The sequence below is a fragment of the Terrapene carolina genome, unplaced genomic scaffold (assembly GCF_002925995.2).
Source record: "Terrapene carolina triunguis isolate 2854851 unplaced genomic scaffold, T_m_triunguis-2.0 Scaffold30318, whole genome shotgun sequence".
Taxonomy (NCBI): Eukaryota; Metazoa; Chordata; order Testudines; family Emydidae; genus Terrapene; species Terrapene triunguis.
The window spans coordinates 114,355-137,390 of record NW_020694669.1 but is presented as its reverse complement, the minus strand read 5'-3'; the positions used below and the strand labels follow the sequence as shown (position 1 = coordinate 137,390).

General features: G+C 44.8%; 1 protein-coding gene across 1 annotated transcript in view; it reads right to left on the bottom strand.

The window, feature by feature from the left end:
- Nucleotides 1-1,444: 1,444 nt before the first annotated feature.
- Nucleotides 1,445-23,036, bottom strand: part of LOC112125669 (butyrophilin subfamily 1 member A1-like) — a 69,408-nt gene continuing 47,816 nt past the window's right edge. Inside the window, exons 3-9 of the mRNA XM_026662785.1 lie at nt 22,943-23,035; nt 21,103-21,219; nt 18,464-18,484; nt 12,496-12,516; nt 10,677-10,697; nt 10,538-10,564; nt 1,445-1,980 (exon numbers count right to left, since the gene is read on the bottom strand). Of these exons, the coding sequence (XP_026518570.1) occupies nt 1,445-1,980; nt 10,538-10,564; nt 10,677-10,697; nt 12,496-12,516; nt 18,464-18,484; nt 21,103-21,219; nt 22,943-23,035 (836 nt within the window). The remainder of the gene's footprint in view (nt 1,981-10,537; nt 10,565-10,676; nt 10,698-12,495; nt 12,517-18,463; nt 18,485-21,102; nt 21,220-22,942; nt 23,036) is intronic.

Below are 23,036 nucleotides of genomic sequence, written 5' to 3'. Positions count from 1 at the left end.
GGGAGCTCTCCTCCCCTCACCCTTCATTTATCACACTTGGCCTCCAGAATACTAGAGGTTAGTGTGACGTTGTGCAGTCTATATGGTTTTATAAAAACATGATAATAAGTGAATATAATGTAACTGGGATAGTTTTATAAAGATTTGATAATAAGTGAATATAATGTAACTGGGATATGCTTCGTGCAAAAGGTCTCTTGTAAGGTATCATTACAAAGCTCATAATCTACTGAGTGTTATCATCCTATTTGTAGAAATGTACCACTCTTGTATCTAAAACTAGAAATATAAAACATGACTCTGAGGGCCTATTGTAATTATGTAAAGTGTGGGCCATTAATGATGGTTTGGAATCTTGATGACTCCCATTAACCAGGACCATTGTCTGCAGATAGCTGTATTTACCTGTTAGTCTTCCTGTATATGTGTGTGCTGGCAAGTGGGCAATGAAGTCTTGCAGTGACATGTGATCATGTCACCTGACCTGGAATCTATCTTTAACCTGGTGCTTCCCCAGTGAGGGGGGGGTGGAAACCCAGAGGGACAAAGGGTTCCTGCCTTATGCAAAAGATAGATAGAGGGGTGGAAGAGAACAGAGGGGGAGAGGAGCCATCGTGAAGAATCCCCTAGCTATCATCTAAGCTGGAACAAGAGCTGTACCAGGGGAAAGAATTGTGCCCAGGCCTGGAAGGTGTCCAGCCTGAGAAAAAACTTACTGAAGCATCTCTGAGGGTGAGATTATCTGTATTCAGTTTGATTAGACATAGATTTGTGCATTTTATTTTATTTTGCTTGGTGACTTACTTTGTTCTGTCTGTTACTACTTGGAACCACTTAAATCCTACTTTCTGTATTTAATAAAATCACTTTTTATTTAGTAATTTACTCAGAGTATGTATTAATACCTGGGGGAGCAAACAACTGTGCATATCTCTCTATCAGTGTTATAGAGGGCAAACAATTTATGAGTTTGCCCTGCATAAGCTTTATACAGGGTAAAACGGATTTATTTGGGTTTAGACCCCGTTGGGCATCTGAGTGCTAAAGACAAGCACACTTCTGTGAGCTGTTTTCGGGTAAACTTGCAGCTCTGGGACAAGTGATTCAGACCCTGGGTCTGTGTTGGAGCAGACGGGAGTGTCTGGCTCAGCAAGACAGGGTGCTGGAATCCTGAGCTGGCAGGGAAAACAGGAGCAGAGGTAGTCTTTGCACATCAGGTCACAGCTCCCAAGGGGGTTTCTGTGATCCAACCCGTCACAGTTAGAAAAATAACTTGGGTAAATCCTGTTCCATTGACATTTTCTCCTGACCATTCATGTTTTCTATAGGTTTGAAAGGTACAGAATTCTGGGCACAGTAAGGTAATTTGCTCTAAATTTTCATAAGTGCCCACTAATTTTGAGTGCTGGCACCAAAAAAATAATGGACACTTGAAAATGTAGGGCTAACTCTTTTCTCGGTCACACAGTTTGATATATTTTCCTGGAGTTCTCCAGATACAGAAGAAAGGAAAGATTTTCTCATCAGAGAAAGAGACCTCTTTGAAAGTGTATATTGGCACCATGTTATCAATATCATAAAATGCTACATGGCGCTCTTTAAAGTCCAGAGAAACCCCAATTTTCCCAAGTCGCTCATTCAGAGGCAAATGGATCACAGAGGAGTCAAGAGCCTGGTATTTACCCCAGTCACACTCCACAGCCCAGATCTTCTCCACTGGGCTAAAATTGAGCCATCCCTTCCTCTTTATAGACTCTCTGGCAACCCCTACAGCCCACCAGTCACCACCATTCCCCACTTCCATCTCCCAGTAATGTATCCCTGATGTGAAACCTTCAGAACCCAGGACACACACAGAAGAATCAAATCTCTCAGGATTGTCTGGCACATTCTGTGTTGTATCTCCTTTTGTTACACATGTCTGATCCTCAGACAGGATGAGATCAGGATGAGCAGTGACTGGATCCAGAATCACGCTGGCTGCAGAAAGAGAAAAATCAGAGTTTTAGAGGCAGATCTTGGCTCTAGGCAAGGTTGTATTCATTTCTGTGACATAATCTGTCTGAGCTGTCAGCAAATTAGAGACTCTTCTTCCTCCAGTTTACCCAGCTCTGAACAGGGAGTAGATCAAAGAGCTCAGGAAAGTGCCAGAATGATTCATTCTACTGGCAGAGTAAAAGCATCAACTGATTCAGGCCTGAGATTCAAAACCTTCCCTATCTCTCCCTCAGCCTCTCCAGAGAGATGAACCAGCTTTACTATGTTTTCCCATTAAATTATATAGAAAGTGATAATAGGGAACAAAGGAAGAGAACACCACTGCAGAGAAACACCTCTTGCCATGCCCTGGAAGGGCTTGTCTTCCCTACTAATGTGCAAACATGCTAGCAGTATTGCCAGCCTCAAGACATCAAAAGTCAGGAGCCAGATCCTCAACTCATGAGGCTTTCTTAAAATCAAATAGTTTTTTAGTCTAGGTTGTGTGTTTTTTACTGTTGTGCTATCATGACCCAGCAGCAACACTTCTGTCTCCCACTGCCCTAGGACTGGAACCCAGCTACACCACTTCTCTGAGTTCCCACTCGCCTGCCCTGGGACTTCTCTGTCCAAGTGCCAGCAGCACCACTACTCTGACTCCCCACACCCCTCTTTCCTGTATGGCAAGGCACATCTGTGTCCTCAGCCTGGAGGCTCTCACACAGAGCTTGGGGTGCGTGCCTGCCCTGAAAATCATAGGACGAGAGGAACTTCTTGTGTCATCATGACAGCTCTCCCTGCAGATGCCAAAATCCTGTGAGTCTTGATCAGTTGGCAAAAACTGGCAACACTATCTTCCCTGGCTGCTGGGAAGGGACTCTCCTTCCCCCGCCCCCAGCTGCCATTCAATCCCCTCCATCTCCCGCCCCATCATTGTCCTGTGCACCCCCCTCAGCCTCCCTCCTGCCTCAATATCCCCCCTTGTCCCACTCAGCCTACTCTCTGCCCTGCCTTTATTGGACAATGTTGGGTCAAAGGAGTGATGGGAGGAACACAGGTTGGCAGCTCGGAGGCAGCCGCATTGGGTTTAGAATTTCTTTTTTTTAAAAAGAGGGGAACCCAAAATAACTGTTCTGGGGAGAGTCTCAAGAACTCCAAGGATTGCAGGGCAACTGAAAAGGGGTGAGCTGGAGCTGGGATGGGTTGTGGGGAAGGAAAAGGGGGGAAAGCAATGCTGGAGAGAGGCCTCAGCTCTCCCAGAGCACTGCTGAGTGCAGGCTAAATGGACAGCAGCAGAAATGGCTGGTGGAGTCTGGAGGAAGCTTCCCAGTACTGGGAGAGAGAGAGGCCAGTAGCAAAAGAGACAGCAACCAACACCAGAAAAGAAGGGACACAGTAAGTGGGGAGCCAGTGGATACAGACCCCAGTTGGCGAGTTGTCATCAGAGGGTTTCCAGGAATAGAGCTGGAAGGGAGACAATCCAGTTCAGGAGGGACAGGACAGACAGAAATAGTAGGAACAGTGACAAATGGGACAGTACTTTGAAAGAAAAAAGGCAGTGATAGAAGGGGAAAAGTGGGAACGTTAAAGGAAGAATAGTACAATTAAACGAGAGGAAAAAGTAACTAGTCTTGATGTAATCTAAGAAATTATTAGAAAAACATTGTTAGAAAATTATTAAGTAAAGCAAGAATGAAATGAAAATGAAATAAGCTACAATGAAAGATAAACTATAATTAAAAACTTAAGAAATAAGGAGGAAAAGAGATGTAGTGAAAATGAAAAAACATAATAGCAGCCATTACACAGAAAAGGGGCTCCTGGACAAGAAGTTTGGCAGTAAGAATACTGAGAGTATGTAGTGAGAGAAACTTTGCTGTGAATGTACCACAGTTTGTTAAGTTAGGCATTAGTTGCATTTTATCTTTATTTTTCTTGTAACCATTTCTGACTTTTATGCCTCATTACTTGTACTCACTTAAAATCTATCTCTTTGTAGTTAACAAACTTGTTTTATCTAAACCAGTGTGTTTGATTTGAAGTGTTTGGGAACTCCATTTGGAATAATAGGAGTTGTGTATCTCATTTTTATTAATAAAATGACGGACTTTATATAAGCTTGCATTGTCCAGGAGAGAGCTGGACAGTATAAAATGTATATTTTGGGGGAAAATTTGGGACTGGGAGTAGGCTGGGGTCACCCTGCTCTGTAATTCAGGCTAGTGCAGGGGTGGCCAAACTTACTGGCCCTCTAAGCCACATACAACAATCTTCAGAAGTTCAAAAGCTGGGGTGCACCTGCTGGGGCCTGGGCTCGGGGCTTCAGCCCAGCTCCTGTTGAAGTCCAAGCCCAGGCAGGTACACCCCACTGGGCAGAAACCCCGAGACCCCCCTCCCTTCTGGGCTGAAGCCCCTACCCCACCACCCAGCTGCAAGGCAAAGGTCCTAAGCTCTCCCCCCACCCCCAGTCTGGTAGGTGGAGAATGGAGGGGAGGGTGCATGAAGGGCTCCGCGAGCCGCACTTTAGCAGTAAACGAGCTGCATGTGGCTCATAAGCCACAGTTTGGCCACCCCTGGGCTAGTGAGAGTCTGAGTGTGACTGGCAGTTTGCAAGTGCACACAGACATAGGTGGAAGTGACTTACATGCTGGAGGCCACTTGTGGGTTGTCCAGACTGGAGGACACAGCAGCAACGCAGTGTAAAGCGCACCCCAAGTGAGAGGGCATGAGTCACACAGTTACTTACTAATCTAAAGATACACACAATAAACAAACAGGCACATATGCAAGCTCTGAAGTGCATGCACATCTGAACATACTGATGAATCTCATGCCAACCACGTACACATTTCAAGCTGTTAGCAGATAACAATTTAAAGATCTGACACACTAAAATGGGAAGAAAATGAAAATCTGTATCAGAATACATTTCAGAACACAAGGAAGTATTCAAAAGTTTTAAAAACCAAAAACAGGAGGAAAGGATGAAGTTGAGTGTATGCACTGCAAATGGTGTGGCCCAATTATTAAATGTAAATATTTATAGGCTAATAGTTCTAAGTCTACAACAATAAACTGTTTATTCAAATGAAAAGTTTTATTTGGGGTTGTTTTCTTAAACTCCAAGGTGGAATTGTGTTTTGAGTTGTGCTTTAGTTCTGCAGCAAACCACATTGAATTCCATTCATCAAAGCATTAACCTACCAAATACTCTTTTCCCCTGTCCTTCTGTCCACCAAAATAAACCCCGATATTTACCCAGAAAATTATTAGTAGTTTTTTCCACTAATTTTCACCTGTTTTTGTTGTTGTATTACTAAACACTGATAAATTCCTGGGAAAAATTATATAAAATAAAAACCAAAAACGAAGGGCCCCATCATATAGTATCCAGGTGAGAGTGTAATCCACACACCTCCTGGGTGTGGTGTTCTGTCCCGTCTAGTGAGAGTGAGAGAGAGAGAGAAAAAATATGAGTCTGCTCCTGCTTTATAGCCTTAGCTAACAGCCAAATGGCTTTTAGCTTATGCGGTAGTGGCTCATGCACTAAGCTCTAGAGATCCCAGGTTCAATCCCCCTGGCCTATTGGCGTTATAAGAGCATTTAATTGATTTATATAGTGGTGTAATATTTTTCATATTATTCTCCATTGCATATATGTGCATGTGAACATTGTTTGCTTTTTGACCATTGCTGCACTTTAAGCAGAGGTTTCCACGGAGCTGCACACAATGATGCCCAGGACTCTTTCTCGAGTTGATAAAAGTAAATAACTCCAGTATTAGTATGGAACACTGTAATACACACTCAACTTCTAGCTGGTATCAAAATTGACCATTTTGTATCACATTTTACTTTCTATCTGTTAGCCAGTTTGATCCAGTGCCAGAACTTTACATCTCTCCACATGGCTACTCAGTTTCCTTAATACCTTCTCGTAAGGGATTTTTGAAGGTCCAAATAAACCAAGTCACCTAGTCCCTCTTTATTCACTATGGGTATGATCCAAAGTCCACTGAAGTCAATAGAAAGAGTCCCATTGATTTCAATGGGCTTTGGATCATACCTTACGGAGTCTCAAAGGAAATATGTAAAGGGAATGTATTGTTTTGATACTACACTTCTGGCACACACAGGTTTCTAAATGTATAGGACAGTTACATCAAAGGGTATGTCCAGACTACCTGCTGAATCGGCGGGTAGTAATCGATCTATTGGGGATCGATATATCAATCCCCGAACGCGCTCCCCGTCGATTCCGGAACTCCACCAGAGCGAGAGGCGGTAGCGGAGTCGATGGGGGAGCTGTGGCCGTCGATCCTGCGCCATGAGGACCTGAGGTAAATCGATCTAAGATACTTCGACTTCAGCTACGCTATTCACGTAGCTGAAGTTGCGTATCTTAGATCGATCCTCCCCCCTGCCCCAGTGTAGACCAGCCCAAACAGTCCTAGATTATCTGGGCCTATGGGCTGTTTCAGGCCCAATCCCAGTAGTAGTCATCATGGCAGTGACCGATGCTCAGCTGGTGTAAATCAGCATTAATGCCATTGACTGCAGGGGAGTTACGTCAATAGACACAGCTAAGGATTTGACCTATAATTCTTAACTGTGCCTTGGGATTTTTAAATGCAGCTGAGCAGGTGTGTGTGTGTGGGGGAGGAGACAGGGTGAGGCAGGGACACCCCATGAGCTCTAGGAGCACTGAGCAAGTGGGGGGGACAGGGTGAGGCAGGAGGCAGGGACATCCCATGAGCTCTAGGTGCAGTTGAGCAGGGAGAAGGAGTAGGCAGCATCAAAAGGAGTCGGGCAGTTTTGGCCAACAGCGCATGCTGATTTGTTGTCAAACAAAAAAAAGAACTTGCATAAAAATAAAGGTAATTATAGAATATCAGGAGGTCATCTAGTCCAACCCTCTGCTCAAAGGAGGACCAATCCCCAGACCCCTAAGTGGCCCCCTCAAGGATTGAACTCACAACCCAGAGTTTAGCAAGCCAGTGCTCAAACCACTGAACTATCCCTCCCCCTGAATAAATGAATCCTGCCTCCTGCCCCCACCTTGCACCAGGCTTCAGTACAAGACAGTGGCAAACATACCGGTGATACCAGTGGCGATGCTCAGTGAGCAATGGCCTGCGCAGCTGCTGACTCTGAAACTACTCTCCCTTCAGGGTAGCACCAGGGTTAACAGTGAATTCTGAAGTCTAGAACAGCCAGGATACATGCAGCTGTAATACCTTTCACTTTACTGGAGTCTTCCGGCAGCCTTGTCCATAAAACAGACATATTAGTGTCCAGTAATAAACTAGGGTTATGTAACTGCCAGCCATCAGGCACCTTATAATGCCCTGCTTGTCAGTTGGTGCCCTACTCCATGTAACAGTTCATCACTCTGATGGGACACGCACAATGTAACCCCTCACATTGCTCTGGGGAACTCTGAAATAGGGAAGTAATTACAGAGGCCTTGCTGTAATAACTGCTAGGGCCATCCTGTGGTGTGATTGTCAAGGTCACCTGGCTCTCATCATTCCTGAAGCCTTTAAAGGAGTTTACTAGTACAGATGCCTCAGACAGCCATGACCTCCACTCACAGTTAGTCTCCCTCACAAACTCCTTCTCTGGCATTCCACATGTGTGGAAGGTGTCCAAAGTCAGGGGGCACCAATGGCCTATACCCTACACCTGGCCTGGTCACCAAGTGCTCTTCTTAAACTAATAATGAGCTCAGAATCACCCAACCGACAGCAGCAGTTGTTCTTAGAGCTCCTCACCCATGTGAATACTGGCTCTTGGTACTTACTCCAAGCCACCGGCCCCATCCCAGCTGGAGCACTCCCTGGTTTCCTGGCTTTCGGTCCTGGGCCCCAGGGAGCTCTGCTGGGGTCGAGCAGAGATTCACTGCAGCTCCCCACTCTCCCTGCCAGCATGGACATATCCTGTTCTATCTACTTATCACCATTTATGGTTTCTATCAGCCTCATTGTCTCACTCTTCCCTGCATCTCCCTCCAAGGGAAATTTTAACCCCTGAAAAGCAGCTAAAACCTTCCCCACTACACCCACACACTGCTCTGCTACTTTCCCCTTTCATTCAGCTTCGAGTCTGGCCGGTGGCTCTGTGTTAAAGGGCCCCAAGCCGCTGAAGGTGAAACTCCCCCAACCCACTGCTGCTCTGGCTGCCACTGCCTCTCACTGCATTCTTGGGAGAGCCAGGCCCTTGTGGGCTCCAGCCTGAGGAGAAGTCGGGTGGGTTGTGTCCAGGGTTCCCAGGTACCTGGCATGGGAATAGGGACAATAGTCTGTAGTCTGTCATGAGTGAGTGACGTGGGTGCATCATATGAGAAACAAATGACACAGAAGCCACTTAAAACATTAGAACATTGTTTTTTCCCCCATATTAGGGAGTGTCCCTAGTCACTCCCTAGGTAAGGCTGAAACTGAATTTTTATTATAAGCCTGAGTCCACGCAGACCTCACTCCTGCTGTAAAATCCTCCCAAAGAGTCGTATTGGCCTCATCACTGATAGGCAAGGTCCCACAGCACAATAGATTAATTCTAGAAAATTTGTAATGAATCCAACAAGGGGCTGTTTAATTGTGTTGGGGCTGTCAAACAGAAGCCTAAAAGTCTTTTGACATTTATTTACCACTTTGTACCATAAAATGAAAGAAGATGAAACCTCATCTACTGGACTCCTCTAGGCAGGATCTAATGCCCAGGACTAACATTTAGTGGATTAACGTGAAGTTACATAAGTTGTTAATGTAGTAGTATTGCTAGGGAACATGTGCAGTGGATGTGTGTGAGTGAGTGACTGGGCACTAAGACTTAAGTTTAATGGGGAGAGGAAAATGAATTTCTTCCTGATTCTTTTCTTACTAAAGACCGGCTGGACCATTTTGCTGAAACCTTATTTTTTTATAAAAAGGTATCACCTTAGGGCAGAGACGGGAATGGAAAATCTCAGTCCTAGAGGTGAACATTTCATGAGCAACTGAATTCAGATGCTGTAATGGAAACACTTTGGCAACCTTGGCTAGAGGTGTTAGCAGTGATCTGGCTATAATTTATCCAATTTTTATTTCTTTAAAAATTAAAATCAACACCACAGGTTTTTAGTTTCAGTTTTTAAAAAACACCATCCTTCACTGCCTTTTTCTGACCTGTCATTTTTTTTCTTACTTACTTTTATTTCATAAACATGAGACACTTTCGATCAAGATTAACCTTTTGCTTTCCCTCTCCCAAGATACCCCCTCTCATGGGTAGATTGTTGAGTCCTTCCATTTCCATGACTGTGTAGATGGAGTCTTGACTGAAGGCTGAGGCATCTTGTGAGGTGTCATTTCAGAAGCCTCAGGTATATATTTTCTCTATACCTCCATTTCATCCCTCTCTCTCTGGGTTTTCCACCATGTGTCATTTTAATTTACACCTGCCAGGTTTCCTTTTCCAGAATTATGATTTAAATTTAACCCTAAAGATGTGGTACTTTCTGTGATGGTAACAACTTAAACTGCATCTGAGAGCCCCACCCCACTCTCCTTTTCTTCACTCACCCTCTCTTCTGAGCACGCTTGACACTCTGCTGACAGATACTGAGCCAGAGTGCTGCATGAATGTAGTTCTGGGAAGGAGAGAAGCATTTAAACACTGGCTGCTAAACTCTTTCCGTATTTATTGTCCAGGTACAGTACAGGTGGCGGCAGTGCAAGATTCTCTTACGCTATCCTGCCAATCTGCCTCAAACCTGACACATGCAAAATTCATTTCCAAGGGTAATGGGCAGGTGAGTCTCTGTGGTGCGTTCAGCCATGAATATGAGTCTTTCAGGATAACGAGCACAGTCTTTAATTGTTTGTAACTGAACTGTCACCAGCTATTCATTGCACTATGATCCATACAATCAGCCTCACCTGGTGACATTGAGACTAGTGGCCTACCAGGGAAAGGCTCCACATCTGATTAGCAATCCCCCGTCCACTGTACATTGCAAATCTTTAAATACACCTCTACCCTGATATAACGCTGTCCTCGGGAGCCAAAAAATCTTACCGTGTTATAGGTGAAACCGCGTTATATCGAACTTGCTTTGATTCGCCGGAGTGCGCAGCCCCGCCCCCCGGAGCGCTGCTTTACCGCGTTATATCGGGGTAGAGGTGTATAAGGTAAAATTGATGACCATATTCTCTGGGACCCTCAGCATCCCTTAGAGAGTCCAACTCCCCAGCACCATGGACGACCAACATGCTCCTTGTTTCCTCATATTCCATTAGAAGGGGATGGAGAGTTAAATCAGGGAGTGTGGAAAATTGCTCTTCAGCAGAGCATATTGAGCAGTGTAATAGAAATGATCCTGTCAGAACAGTGTAAGCCCGGAAAGGTTGGAAATTCCCTCTCACTAATCACCACTTTACCCAAAGAAGAACATCTGTCCCATCTCTCTGAAAATACTACTTGAATCCTGTCACTCTTACTATGAGCCTGTTCATTGCAAAAGGAAAGGGGGCAAAGATCTCCCCAATTTTGACATGAATAAAATATCAGCTGAATTTACCTTGATATATTTGAACTCTTCTCAATTCTGAAACAAAGTAGATACAGGGAGATGAGAGCTGTCCTGTGCACCAGCCCCTCAGAAGAGGAAATAGTTTATAATAAAGTTTATATTGGGGGAAGGTGGGAATGGCACTTACGAAGTTCATTCTGGAGCTTCTCTAAAAACAAATCAATAGAAATAGATATATGGTAAGAAATTTTATTGAAACAAACATACATTTAAAGGGTGGTTTACATTATAAGAATTCCCATGACCTTATCACAAATTAAATCTTTGTTAACGATAAGGGATTATACTTAAATAAGACTAATAATAACAAGGAGTGTCAGAAAGGTTGGAAATGCTCAATTAAAAATTAATGAAATTAAAAAAAAATTATGCCTTATTTCCGTAAACTTAACAGTAAGCGTAATTAACTACTGGAACAATTTACTAAGGATTGTGGTGCATTCTCCATCAATGAAAATTTTTACATCAAGATGATATTCTTTTCCTGCACTAGGAATTATTTGAGCAGTTCTCTGGCCAGTGTTATGCAGGTCAGACTAGATGATCACAGTGGTCCCTTCTGGCCTTGGAATCTATGAATTTTTCCAGTTACTCTATCCCTGGCCAATGTGAACTACATGGGAATTTTATATCTATTACTACAAGTGAAGAACATTCTCACAGCAGTGATTAAAGGACAGAGCAAAACCTACACCTACCCTTCCTCATATAAGCTGAGGGAGGCTGCTTAGACCAGTGCTGTGGGCAGGAAGGGATGATGCTATTGAGTGGGGGGAAATCACCAGGGATGGGGCATGGATGGATGGTGGGGTGTCCCCATGGGCATGAGTCTTAGCAGACAGGACTGCTGGCACAGCAGAGCTGGGGAGCCCAGCCCCTTCCTCTGAGGGAGGAGAGGCCTCTGCTGCTGAGCTGGGAGATTCTGCCCTGGCATCACCTCCAACTGCAGCTCCCTCCCTCCATGCCTGCCTGCTCCTGCAACAGTGCTGCCTAGGCCTCTCCGCCCTTGCTTGGGATGAAAGGGATATGTGGGGAAACATGCAAGGGGAACATAGGATAGGGGACAGGGCTGGCTCCCCTGACTTGGCCCATGCTGTGTGGGGAGATGGCCAGAGCAGGGATGGGGAGGGTGGCTGGGGGAGACAGTACGGGCGGGGGGCATAAGCAGAGATGGGGTGAGGCTGTGGAGACAGAACTGGCACATCTCTCAGTGCCTCCTTGGGCTCAGGCTGGGAGCTCCCTTCCCCAGGCAAGGAACCACACCCCCCATTAATCCACTCTGCATTAAAATGTCAAAGCTTAACTCCTGCCTCACCCTTTCCCCAGCACACACTGGGCCAGAGCAAGCACCTGCTAACGCAGCTGAGGGCATCACTAAGGGTTAGTGAGAGTCAGTCAGGGGACTGTGTCACATACAGGGGTGTTTCCCTATCCATTAGAGGGGACAAGGGGCTACTATAAAGAATGGGTACCATGATGCATCAGTGTTCAGAGAGTTCTCTGCACTTGTTGTTTGCTTACTGTTAAGGGCTTGTGTGGGTGGGTTTTGCCTTTATGCAACTGTAACTGGTCTATATGAAAATCTCTTAATAGCTAGCTGGGAAGTAGGAGGCTGCTACCTTGAGACTTCTTAAAACTCACCTCTGCCAGAAAGCCTATGAATCACTTGACAGCTGGGGAGCTGTGACTGGTACTTATCACAATCATGGTGAGTCCCGTCAGTCTGTCTATATCCACCTGTTGTCTCGCATCTTATATTTGGGATTGTAAGCTCTTTGGGGCACAGACCAGCTCTTTGTTATATATTTGCACAGCACCTAGCACAATAGGGCCCTGACCCCTTTGGTGCTTCCACAATACAAATAATAATAAATAAAATAATAATAATATAGGCAACTTATTGCAAACTTTGTTCATTTTAATGGGAGAAATCAAAGAAACCTTACCTTTTTCTGCAAGATGTTTCTCTAAAAGAAAATAGGAAAGAAATATAGAGAAGAATGTTTCTTAAATGTTGCATTTTTTATTAGACAATTAATTATATCAGCAACCTTTCTTTAGATCTACTCCCATTGCCTATAGTTACTATATAGCCAAAAGGGCCTCAGTTTGGTCTTGTTTTTTAACCCAAATCCCATCTTTACAAAATGCCATGATGCAAGATAAATAAATATTATCTGAAATATACTAGCTTTCTTCTAAGCTGAGCTCTACAGATAGTCTACAGTTCCCCAGAATATAAAATATTTGGACATGGTCAATAATATTGAAGCCGTGCACAGCAACCCAGTTTTCACAGTCAGTGACTCATGTTCGTAGTGGCATGAAAATGCTGTGTGGATTAGAGACTGTCTGCTGTGAGATCAGAGCTGATCGGGATTTGGCAATATTGAAAAATATGGAATTATTAGGAAGGAAGGGAATTTTAAGGCTGTGACTGATAATGTCTGGTCTATTGTCTGACTATTCAAGAAGAAACCATTCCACATAATTCAAGATCACATCTTTGTCTAAAACATTTGCTCTAGCTCAACCAGAAGGTATGATCTTGAGGCAGCAGTCCATGCATGAGGTTCTCTGGCCTGTAGATCAGCAGTAGGTCAGGATGGATGCTCAGAATGGTATTTTCTGTTCTCAACATTTATGAATGCCCCTACAGAGAGACTCTAACATGCAACAAAAAGTCAAAGCACAGTATCCATGTATCTTCTTTTGGAGAAAGTCTAACACTTCCATTGTTTGCAGTAGACTATGCTATTTCGCTGGAACAAAGCCCTGGGGCTAGAGAAGTGCTTTTCACTTGTCTCATGATATTCCATTCAGGTTCGGCTGAATTATAAACTTTTGAAAAAGTTGGAAAGAATCTTTTATAATGGAAAGCCTTAGGCAACTTACACAGAAGGATGTTGCTACCAGCTCCCACTATAATAATAGCCCTGAAGAGTGTGCATGGTCATATTGGTACATGTGCTCTCTGGAGGAATCCACCTGACAGCACAACCTACTGTGAGTGACATCTTCTTTTGGCATCTGTCACGGAGTCACCAGGAGATGCTCTGGCACTACTCCATATGAAGCCAGTCGGGACTCTGGGGGAGCATGTCTCCGCTCTCTGAACATACTGTCACTAGGGCAAGAAGCTTACACAGCTTCAACCTTCCTGGATCTGACCTTGGAGCATTCAGCATCCCCTTCCACATTGTGTGCTTCACGCAGCGAGTCCAACCGGGTAGGGCTCCTGGGGAAGCCAGAGGGCCCTGCACCCCCACTCCGCAGTCAGTCGTGACTCTCAGCCAGCGTAAAATGGAAGGTTTATTAGTCGACAGGAACACAGCGTAGAACAGGACTTGTTAGCACAGAAGTCAGTGACTTTCAGCCAAGTCCATCTTGGGGAGTCCTGGGCCAGAAGCCCTGGACTCCCCCTCTTCCAGTCCCCTCAAGCAGATTGCCAGCTTTGAGCGACCTGACCTCAGACACCCCTGTTGCTCCTCCTCCTTGTCTTGGTCTCGCTTCCCGGGCAAAGGGTCACATGGTCATCACCTGATTGCATCCCTCTCCTGGGTCTCAAGTTACAAAGGGCACCAGTCAGAGAATACGTGCAAGCAGCAGGACAGCCTCACCTGCCCCAGAGGTCTCAACCAAAGTCACACACCCCTATTCCCACCACCGAGGTATTGGTGCAGCACACAGGGACACTGAGGCACACACAGTATTCATGCAAAACAGTAAAACTCACATAGGCTCAACAGTAAGACTCACATACAACATAACAAGGGAAAATCCCCACTTTGTCACAGCATCCCAAGTGGGAGGAGCTTGGTTTGTGGGTGGAACTTCAAAGAGTGACAGTGTTTTTCAATCCCTAGTTATAATGTCAGTGATGCCACTGTGCACCAAGAGGTGCAGCTGGGTCCCTGTCTCTTTCCAGCACTGCATTTACTGAGCTCAGCTGGAAGACCTGTTTTCAGCTCTGAGCCCCTGGTGGCTAGACCCGCACGTTTTGTTCCTAGAGCTGATCAAAACAGGGATTTCTGTTCAGTGCGAAGTTCCAACATTGCAGGAAAAAAAAATGCTCGGAATCAGAATAAAACCCTCAAATTTTGAAATTTCCTATGAACATTCAAAAAAACACTGAATTCAGGTCCATCAAAACATTTTGTTTCAAAAGTATAGATATGCTTGGTTTCTACAGTGTTAAAATGTTTCATTTAAACATTAATATATTAAAATATTAAATATAATATAGATTGTAGACATAATACTACATATATTATGGAAATACAGTACTATCATATATGAAAATATCCATATTAATATTAAAGTCAAAACAAAATGAGTCAAAATGATGATGCCAAAACAAAAGAGCTTGACATTTTTAAATGTGACATTTCAACTTTTTCCCATAAAAAAATTCATCAAAATCAACGTTCCCACAAAACATTCAGATGAAGCTGAATTTTTTGATGGAAAACTGTTACATTGGAATTTCTGACCAGCCCTAACTGTTGCAAGACTATGCATTCATACTCTCGTTCATTGTCCTAAACTCAAGGTTTAATTCAGGGAATAGCTTTGTCCAGGAATGACCGGGCTACTGTCTGTGGACAAACCCCATGAGGAAAGGGTTTGGCTCAGACCATTCATGGTGCCTTTGCTGACAGAGTCAGAGAGGGGCATGACTTGGCCTCTTTCTCACTTAAAGCCTTATAGGGAGCTTGATCCTCAACCATGGAGAAAAGCATTAGCAAGCTGATCCAGCCCCCTTCCCCCCCACCCCAATCAGGGGGGTTTGCAGCCTTCTTGGGTGTGTTTGGAAAATCCTCCATATCATCTCTCAGGACGGGTTGGGCTTCCAACACCCAGGACAATTCCCCAGTGGTCTTGAAATTTCCACCCTGGGCAGATCTGTGAACTGTCGCAGGAGACCGTCTCTCCACTGGCGAGTCCTTTCTTGCTGGGACAGTTGCACCTCCTGCTGCCAGCCCATGAACTCTTCTTGCTGCTGACAGAGCTGGGTTTGCAGTGGCTGCAGCAGGGTCTGCTGCTATAGCTCCTAGGCAGGATCATGAGGTTGTTGCATCAGTAGCAGGGATCTTCCATGAGCCCTCATCCCATTAACCACATGATCCAGAGATAAAGATACAAACTCTCATTTTCCCCCTTCTTTGGAGACATTACATGCAATTGCTAACACATTGCCAAGGCCGAGACGTTTACCTCTTTCGCTCTCCATTTCAGATTGGACAGTCTCTAGAGCAGTGTTTCTCAAAAGTGGCCACTAGGGTCTCTTCTTGTGGCCACAGCCTTCTGGGCAGTGATTGGAGGGGTGGGGGAAAACAGCGGCCCCTCCCCTGGGACCACCAGGATAGGTTTGGCACTGTCCCCCTCTGGAGCTACACCACCAGAGGAGCAGACAGCTGGTGTGAGGTCCCCACTTCCCAGGGGCAGTGGGGCTCTGGCTTCCGGCTGCAGCCCTGGGGTGGCAGGCAGCAGGCTCCAGGAAGGTTCCAACTGCCCGGCGGTGGGCTCTGGTCACAGGCTCTGGCCCCCCACCTGCAGGACCTGGCAGGGTCCATCCCCTGACCCATCCACCCCATCACCCCTGGCCCCCACTGCCTCCCTACCTACCTCTTCATCCAAAACTTAATTTATCCCCCAGATTGCCAGGGCTGAGTAAGTCTGCTTTGAAAAGTGATATTTATATGTTTGTTAATATAACTTTTCACTGCCTCTCAGCTAGCTAAGAAGTCTGCTGTGAAAAGAGATATAAACAAATATCATTTTTCACAGAAGCAGACTTACTAGCTATCAAGTCTAGAACAAAAATGCAACCAAAAAAGCAAAAGAAACAACAAGACAAGAATGCCATGCACCTTATCTGTGTTTCTATTCTGTTTAGGTCTAGTAAAGAATTGAGACAACTGTACATTATTTTTATTATTTATTCTGCAAAAAAACCCTTACATAAATAAATTACTATGATTTGGATGTGTATATGTTCATATTTATATGTTTTCCCTAAAGTTAACGAAGTATTTTAGCAAAAATTGTCATAGCGGCCACCAGCAAGAGTTGGTGGCCGTACTCTGAGGACACCAAAAAATTTGTTTTGAGAACCCCTGCTCTAGAGAAAGAAAAGGGCAAAAGATGAGCTCTCATGCTGCCAGGTACCTGGGGATAATTCCGACTGTAATTTAATGTAACTGCACTATGATTATTAAGGAGTATGACAAAGTCAGGCTGGACAGCTGTAAGAGGGTGGGGGAAGGCAAATGTGTTAGCCCTAATGATAGAGGCCCTTTTCCCTATAAGCTGAGAAGGAGTTACCTCATGTCAACTAGGGACACCTGAATCCAATTAAGAGCTGCCCGAGATCTTTAAAAAACCCTCCTCTGGTGAGGAGGCAGGAGGTGAGACAAGCTACTGCAAGGCTAGTGGTAGCAGGGAGAAAGGCTGGAGGAGGAGAGGAGAGGAGAGGAGAGGAGAGGAGAGGAGAGGAGTGGAGTGGAGTGGAGTGGAGTGAGGAGGGGCGGGGAGGGATGGCTGCTCTCCTCATACAGGGGAGACTACATAACTGACTGCCTCTCTAGGGGAAGGGCTGGCACCCCAGGCCAATAACAAGGTCACCTGCCCTCAGAGTGGGGGGTAGGAAAAGTTATCACCTTCGTTTTTGTGTTGGAATTGGTTTCTTGTTTGTTTTCTTTGTTTGGCGGAGGAGCACTGCTGAGGCCTGCCCCGAGACCTCCCAGGAAAAGATTGGGAAATAACCCCCCCAAGTGGGAGAATGAACACTGTCCAGAGTGGGGATGACCTACTCCAGGCTCCCCCACTGTCAGTGGGGGAAGCGCTGAGCCTGCCAAGGTAGAGGAGGTGCCTTGCTACAAGAGAGTGACTGACAGTGTGACACAAATAGACCTTTCTATGGAGGCCACAATACAATCAGTCAGAATCTAGAATATCTTAGATTTAGTTTTTGCTTTACTTTATGTCTTTGTAAGTAGATGTACTTTGATCTGTTATTTCAATTATTATGAGAGCCTCAGCCTATCAGCTTGTTTTTCGCCAATTTGTCAAAAAATGCATATGCCCTTCCTTGTATCTTGCATACCATTCTGTTGGGCACATTTCAAAGAACATTACAATGCGCACATAACCACCCAAAACTCTGGAGTTCAGGCTGAGCAGATGTGCCACCAACCTCCTCCAGAAAACCCTGACAAGAAACTATTTTAAACTCTCAAACTTTTAAAATCATGGAAATTAAAACTTAAGGTTCCACTTTAAAAAATGTGAAGTATGGTTTGCAGTTGTTTTCTTTAAGTCCCCCAAACAAACAGAACTCTAACACAGTGGCATGATTGCATTTCTCTCTTCCCTCCTAGCTTTAAATTTGAAGAAGTCAATACTGGAGTAAAGTTCATGAGTGGAGAACTGAATTCTTGGTATTGGTTTTAAAGCATAATTGTCTCTGATACTAAGTGTGATCCTTCAACATGACACTGGCCTCATTCTGTATTAGTACCAGAATGCTCTGATCTCAGCCTTGGAGTTTATATATAAATGCTCAGGCTTAACTGGAAATGAATGGTTTTGTGTTGGAATGTCCTTGTTCTGTTTAAGTGTAGGGAGAGTAGGTGTGAGTGGAGTTGGCAAGAGTCAATGTTAGGGAGACTGTGGGAAATGAATGTTGTGGCCATGTAAATGTGGATAGGCAAATAAGAGTCATGGGCCAGGGTGGGACTCATGAGCAAGAGTATAGAGGCAGAGTCTGTCAGCTAATGGTGACCATCAGAAAGTTGAAGGGCAGAGGGGGTGCAGAGTGTCGGGTCAGGAGGGTGCATGGATCAGGGAAGCTCCATCCCCTGGTGGAACAAGGAACAAGATTTATAACGGGGAGAGGGTTATGATACTTACCAAGATCCGCAACAAGTTTCCCTAAAAACAAAAACAGAATATATTATAGATTTATAACTAGCATATCACATAAATAATCCCATAAGAGTTTGGATTTAGGGCCTGCTCTTGTCCCATAAAAGTCAATGGAAAGATAATTATCCCAAATGGAAAACACTGTTAACTTTAAGAACTCGAGGCTGTGGTTAAAACAAACCATAAAATAATGTTCTAGTGACAAAATTTACCAAAACACAAGCTTAAGATGTCAGAAAGGCTGAAAATTCACAGTTCTGCTCCTGAGGCTATGTCTACACTACGCACCTTTTAGTGACATAGTGACACAGCTGTGCCGCTACAGGCGTGTCGCTAAAAGGCGTGCAGTGTAGCCACTGTTTGTCATCAGGAGAGAGCTCTCCTGCCGACAAAAAACTTCCACCCCCAAGGAGCGGCAGTAGCTTTGTCGGCAAAACTTTTTTTTTGTCCAGTTTACACAAAGCCTTAAGATTGGCCTTTTCCAAGCCACTCTGCCCCAGCCACCGTCTACATAAAGGTTATGTTATAAACTTAGTAGGAAGTGAGAACACCTTCACATCATTGACATCCCAGTCAGTGACAGAATGAAGGGTCACTGTAACATACACTTGCTTACACCCTCTGCCTGTTCATGTGGGGCAAACTCCTGCAATCCTTGGGGCTCTCTGGGGGGCACTGTAGGGTAGGAGGGGGGCAGGAAGTGCTCTGCATGTAATAACCACCGTGTTGAGCATTCATTCATCAGATCCCCTAACAGCTGCCTGGGAGGCACCAGCAAATTGTTCCAAAGATTGAGATTTCCCCCCACGCAGTTCCCATAGAAGAGCCTTAACTCTCTCTGCAACATGCACCACTATGAGAAAAGAGGAGAGACTTGTTAGAAAGGGGGAGAGTCCAGTAGAAATGCTGCACATTCTACAGAGCACTGGTTGGCTGGTAATGAACTGTATCGACAGGCTTCCATATAACCACTCCCATTGCCCTGTGTATCAGAGGGGTCTGCACTTGCCTGTCGTAGCGCTCCTCCCATCTATGGTTAAAGTTCTCCTGTTCACTATGAATCTTAATAACTTTTTAAAACAAATTGGAACCCAAACCCTGTAAATTATTTGTGCATCCTCCTCAACTGACTTGGGGAATAAAGATCAGCTTGGCTGTATTGGACTGGTTCTGAGCTAGGCCCAACAGCATGAAAACAACCAAATCTCCTCAGTTACCCAGACTTCAGTCACAGCCCATTTCAATACTCCTGTGGAGAACAGCCTCTTGTGACGGAGAGTGGCTATCCAAGCTGAACTTGGTAGTACAGAAAAACACAGAATTGCTGGAAAGGAGAATAGTGACAGAGCGAGACTGGCATGTTGTCTGACAGTTCAGGAAGGGACCCTCAGCAGCCCCATAGGATCAGGCACCATTGCTTGACCCTTGTGCAGGATAAAAGATTCTTTGAAAAAACAGGCTACAGGAGAGGAAATGGGACTAACACTACCAGAGCTAGCAGGCAATTTGTGAGGCTCAGACACTGCAGTGATGAGCATCATGGGAAAGCCCATGAAGAAATGAATAGCTCCCTATGCAGAGCAGGGTTTGGGTGGTGACAGTTAACGCCAGGCTGCAGGAAGGGAAATGGAAATAATAATTGCAGGTGTTACTTTTAAAGTGGTCTCTATTTAGCTAATCATTGGTCCTCTGCATTAAAGCTTGATGAGCTAAGAAAGGGGGTGGCAACCTTTGCAGACAGGCCTCGGAGAGGTAGGGGTTAGAACCGTAGCCTGGGACTTCAGTGACCATAGTTCAATTCCTGGGTCTACCACAGACCTTCTGTTTGAGTTAGTACAAGACATCAAGGGCTTGTCTTCACTTAAAAGATTTGCTGCTTTAACCCTGCTAGTGTAGAATATCTGGCTGTGCTCTCTGTGAAGTGCATAAAACCAATCAGTGACATATATGAGCCCAGAACTCTTATTCCCAAGCCCAGTGCAGCTTTTTTAGGCTAAGGGCATTTTGACGGGAAAGTGTCTCTCTCGCTGCACTGCGCAGGTGTTCTATTAGCACTCTGAATTTCTAAAGTGAAGATCTAATCATTTCATATTTTAAATTAATCGACATTGGCTTTATCATTTGGTTTCATCCACACTAGACATTAGCAATGGGAATCAAGTGATATGTTTCATGTGGCTCCTAGGCCCTTCATTTATTTCCCAAGATATGGCCAAAAAGTAATGGAAGACTTCAGATTTCCCTCACAAATTACACCCAGGGCCTTGTCCAGAACTTCCAATTTATGGTACCAAGTATCAGGAGGTAGCCGTGTTAGTCTGTATCCACAAAAAGAATGAGGAGTCTGGTTTTACTTTTTTTAGTGAGTAAAAAATCTGAAGTGGGGTTTTTACCCACGAAAGCTTATGCCCAAATAAACCTGTTAGTCTTTAAGGTGCCACCAGACTCCTTGTCAATTTATGGTAATCTGACTTTTCTTGGGAAATTTAGAGATGATGCAAAATATGGCTTCAAATAAAAATGTAGCTGCATCTTTAACTATGGAGAAGCCACCTCCACTCTAGACTAATTTATATTTTAAAGGAAATCTCTGAGTACATTGTACTCTCCCCTTATAACTTTACCTTTTGCCTTGTGTTGCTTCCAGAAGAAGTAGCTGGCCATGAAAATGAGCAAACCCAAAGCAACCAGGAGTATGTACACAGCCACATTCCAGGGGCAGGCCCCCAGGAAGAAAGAATCTGCAAGACAAAGCCTCATTAACTTGAAAACGTTGATAGAACAGATGTATCACTAGTAGGACTTTTGTGGTGATCATGTGCCACTGGTTGGAAGTAGAAATTATCAGGAATTTTTCAACTAAATTTTTTTGCTTTTGTTTTGTTTTGTCAGAAAACGCCAATTCATCATAACCAAATATTTTACAGGAAAAAGGTTCTTGGGTCCAGGATGGGATTTCTAGTCAAAACCAGAGGAGCAAAACCCCTGAATAGCCACTAGCCCTGTGGCTAGGACACTCACAGGGGATATCCAGAGTAAAATTCCTGCTCTGCCTGATTTGGAGCAGGGATTTGACCCCCAATCCCAGGTAAGAGTCCTGACCAGCAGGCTATTGTGAAGTGGGGGGGGGGAGGTCTCTCTTTCTTGTTTTAATGAAAACTTTTGAAACGTGTCAGTTTTTTCCCCATGGGGAAAAGGAAATTTTTTGAAAATTTGAAAAACTTCATGGGACAGGAAACTATTTCCCTCCCAGCTCCAGTTTGGAGAGCCCATTCTGGCTGCACAAAGGGGCCTTTTCTACACTACGGAATTTTTTCAAGACTCCCTCTCCATTGTGAATGCCAATTCAATTCCAGGCATAGAATCATAGAATATCAAGGTTGGAAGGGACCTCAGGAGGTCATCTAGTCCAACCCCCTGCTCAAAGCAGGACCAATTCCCAACTAAATCATCCCAGCCAGGGCTTTGTCAAGCCAGGCCTTAAAAACCTCCAAGGAAGGAGATTCCACCACCTCCCTAGGTAACGCATTCCAGTGCTTCACCACCCTCCTAGTGAAACAGTGTTTCCTAATATCCAACCTAGACCTCCCCCACTGCAACTTGAGACCATTGCTCCTTGTTCTGTCATCTGCCACCACTGAGAACAGCCGAGCTCCATCCTCTTTGGAACCCCCCCCCCAGGTAGTTGAAAGCAGCTATCAAATCCCCCCTCATTCTTCTCTTCTGGAGACTAAACAATCCCAGTTCCCTCAGCCTCTCCTCATAAGTCATGTGCTCCAGACCCCTAATAATTTTTGGTGCCCTCCGCTGGACTCTTTCCAATATTTCCACATCCTTCTTGTAGTGTGGGGCCCAAAACTGGACATAGTACTCCAGATGAGGCCTCACCAATGTCGCATAAAGGGGAACGATCACGTCCCTCAATCTGCTGGCAATGCCCCTACTTATAGAGCCCAAAATGCCATTAGCCTTCTTGGCAACAAGAGCACACTGTTGACTCATATCCAGCTTCTCGTCCACTGTGACCCCTAGGTCCTTTTCTGCAGAACTGCTACCTAGCCATTCGGTCCCTAGTCTGTAGCAGTGCATAGGATTCTTCCGTCCTAAGTGCAGGACTCTGCACTTGTCCTTGTTGAACCTCATCAGGTTTCTTTTGGCCCAATCCTCCAATTTGTCTAGGTCCCTCTGTATCTGATCCCTACCCTCCAGCGTATTGCAACTGTTAGCAATAAAACACACTATTGAACACTCCCCACCAAAATTAGTCACGTTTCATTATACTCCATCTGCAGCTTGGAAGGCTGGTTCGTGAAGTCTAACCTCCCCTAAATTCAACACACGCTGTGTTTAATGAATAGCCTCAGAGCAGCTCTATGCATTTGCACGTTGTAAATCCAATACTTAAATTAAACATATCACATTTTTTCTGAGTTGCTGAACTGTGTGGCTTTCATGGACACCAACCTGCGATGTAGACCATGGATTCTTTCCCTTGGTTGAGGTGGGAGTTGCTGACAGAGCAGGACAGATCCTGACTGGAAGTTTCTGTTACAATAAT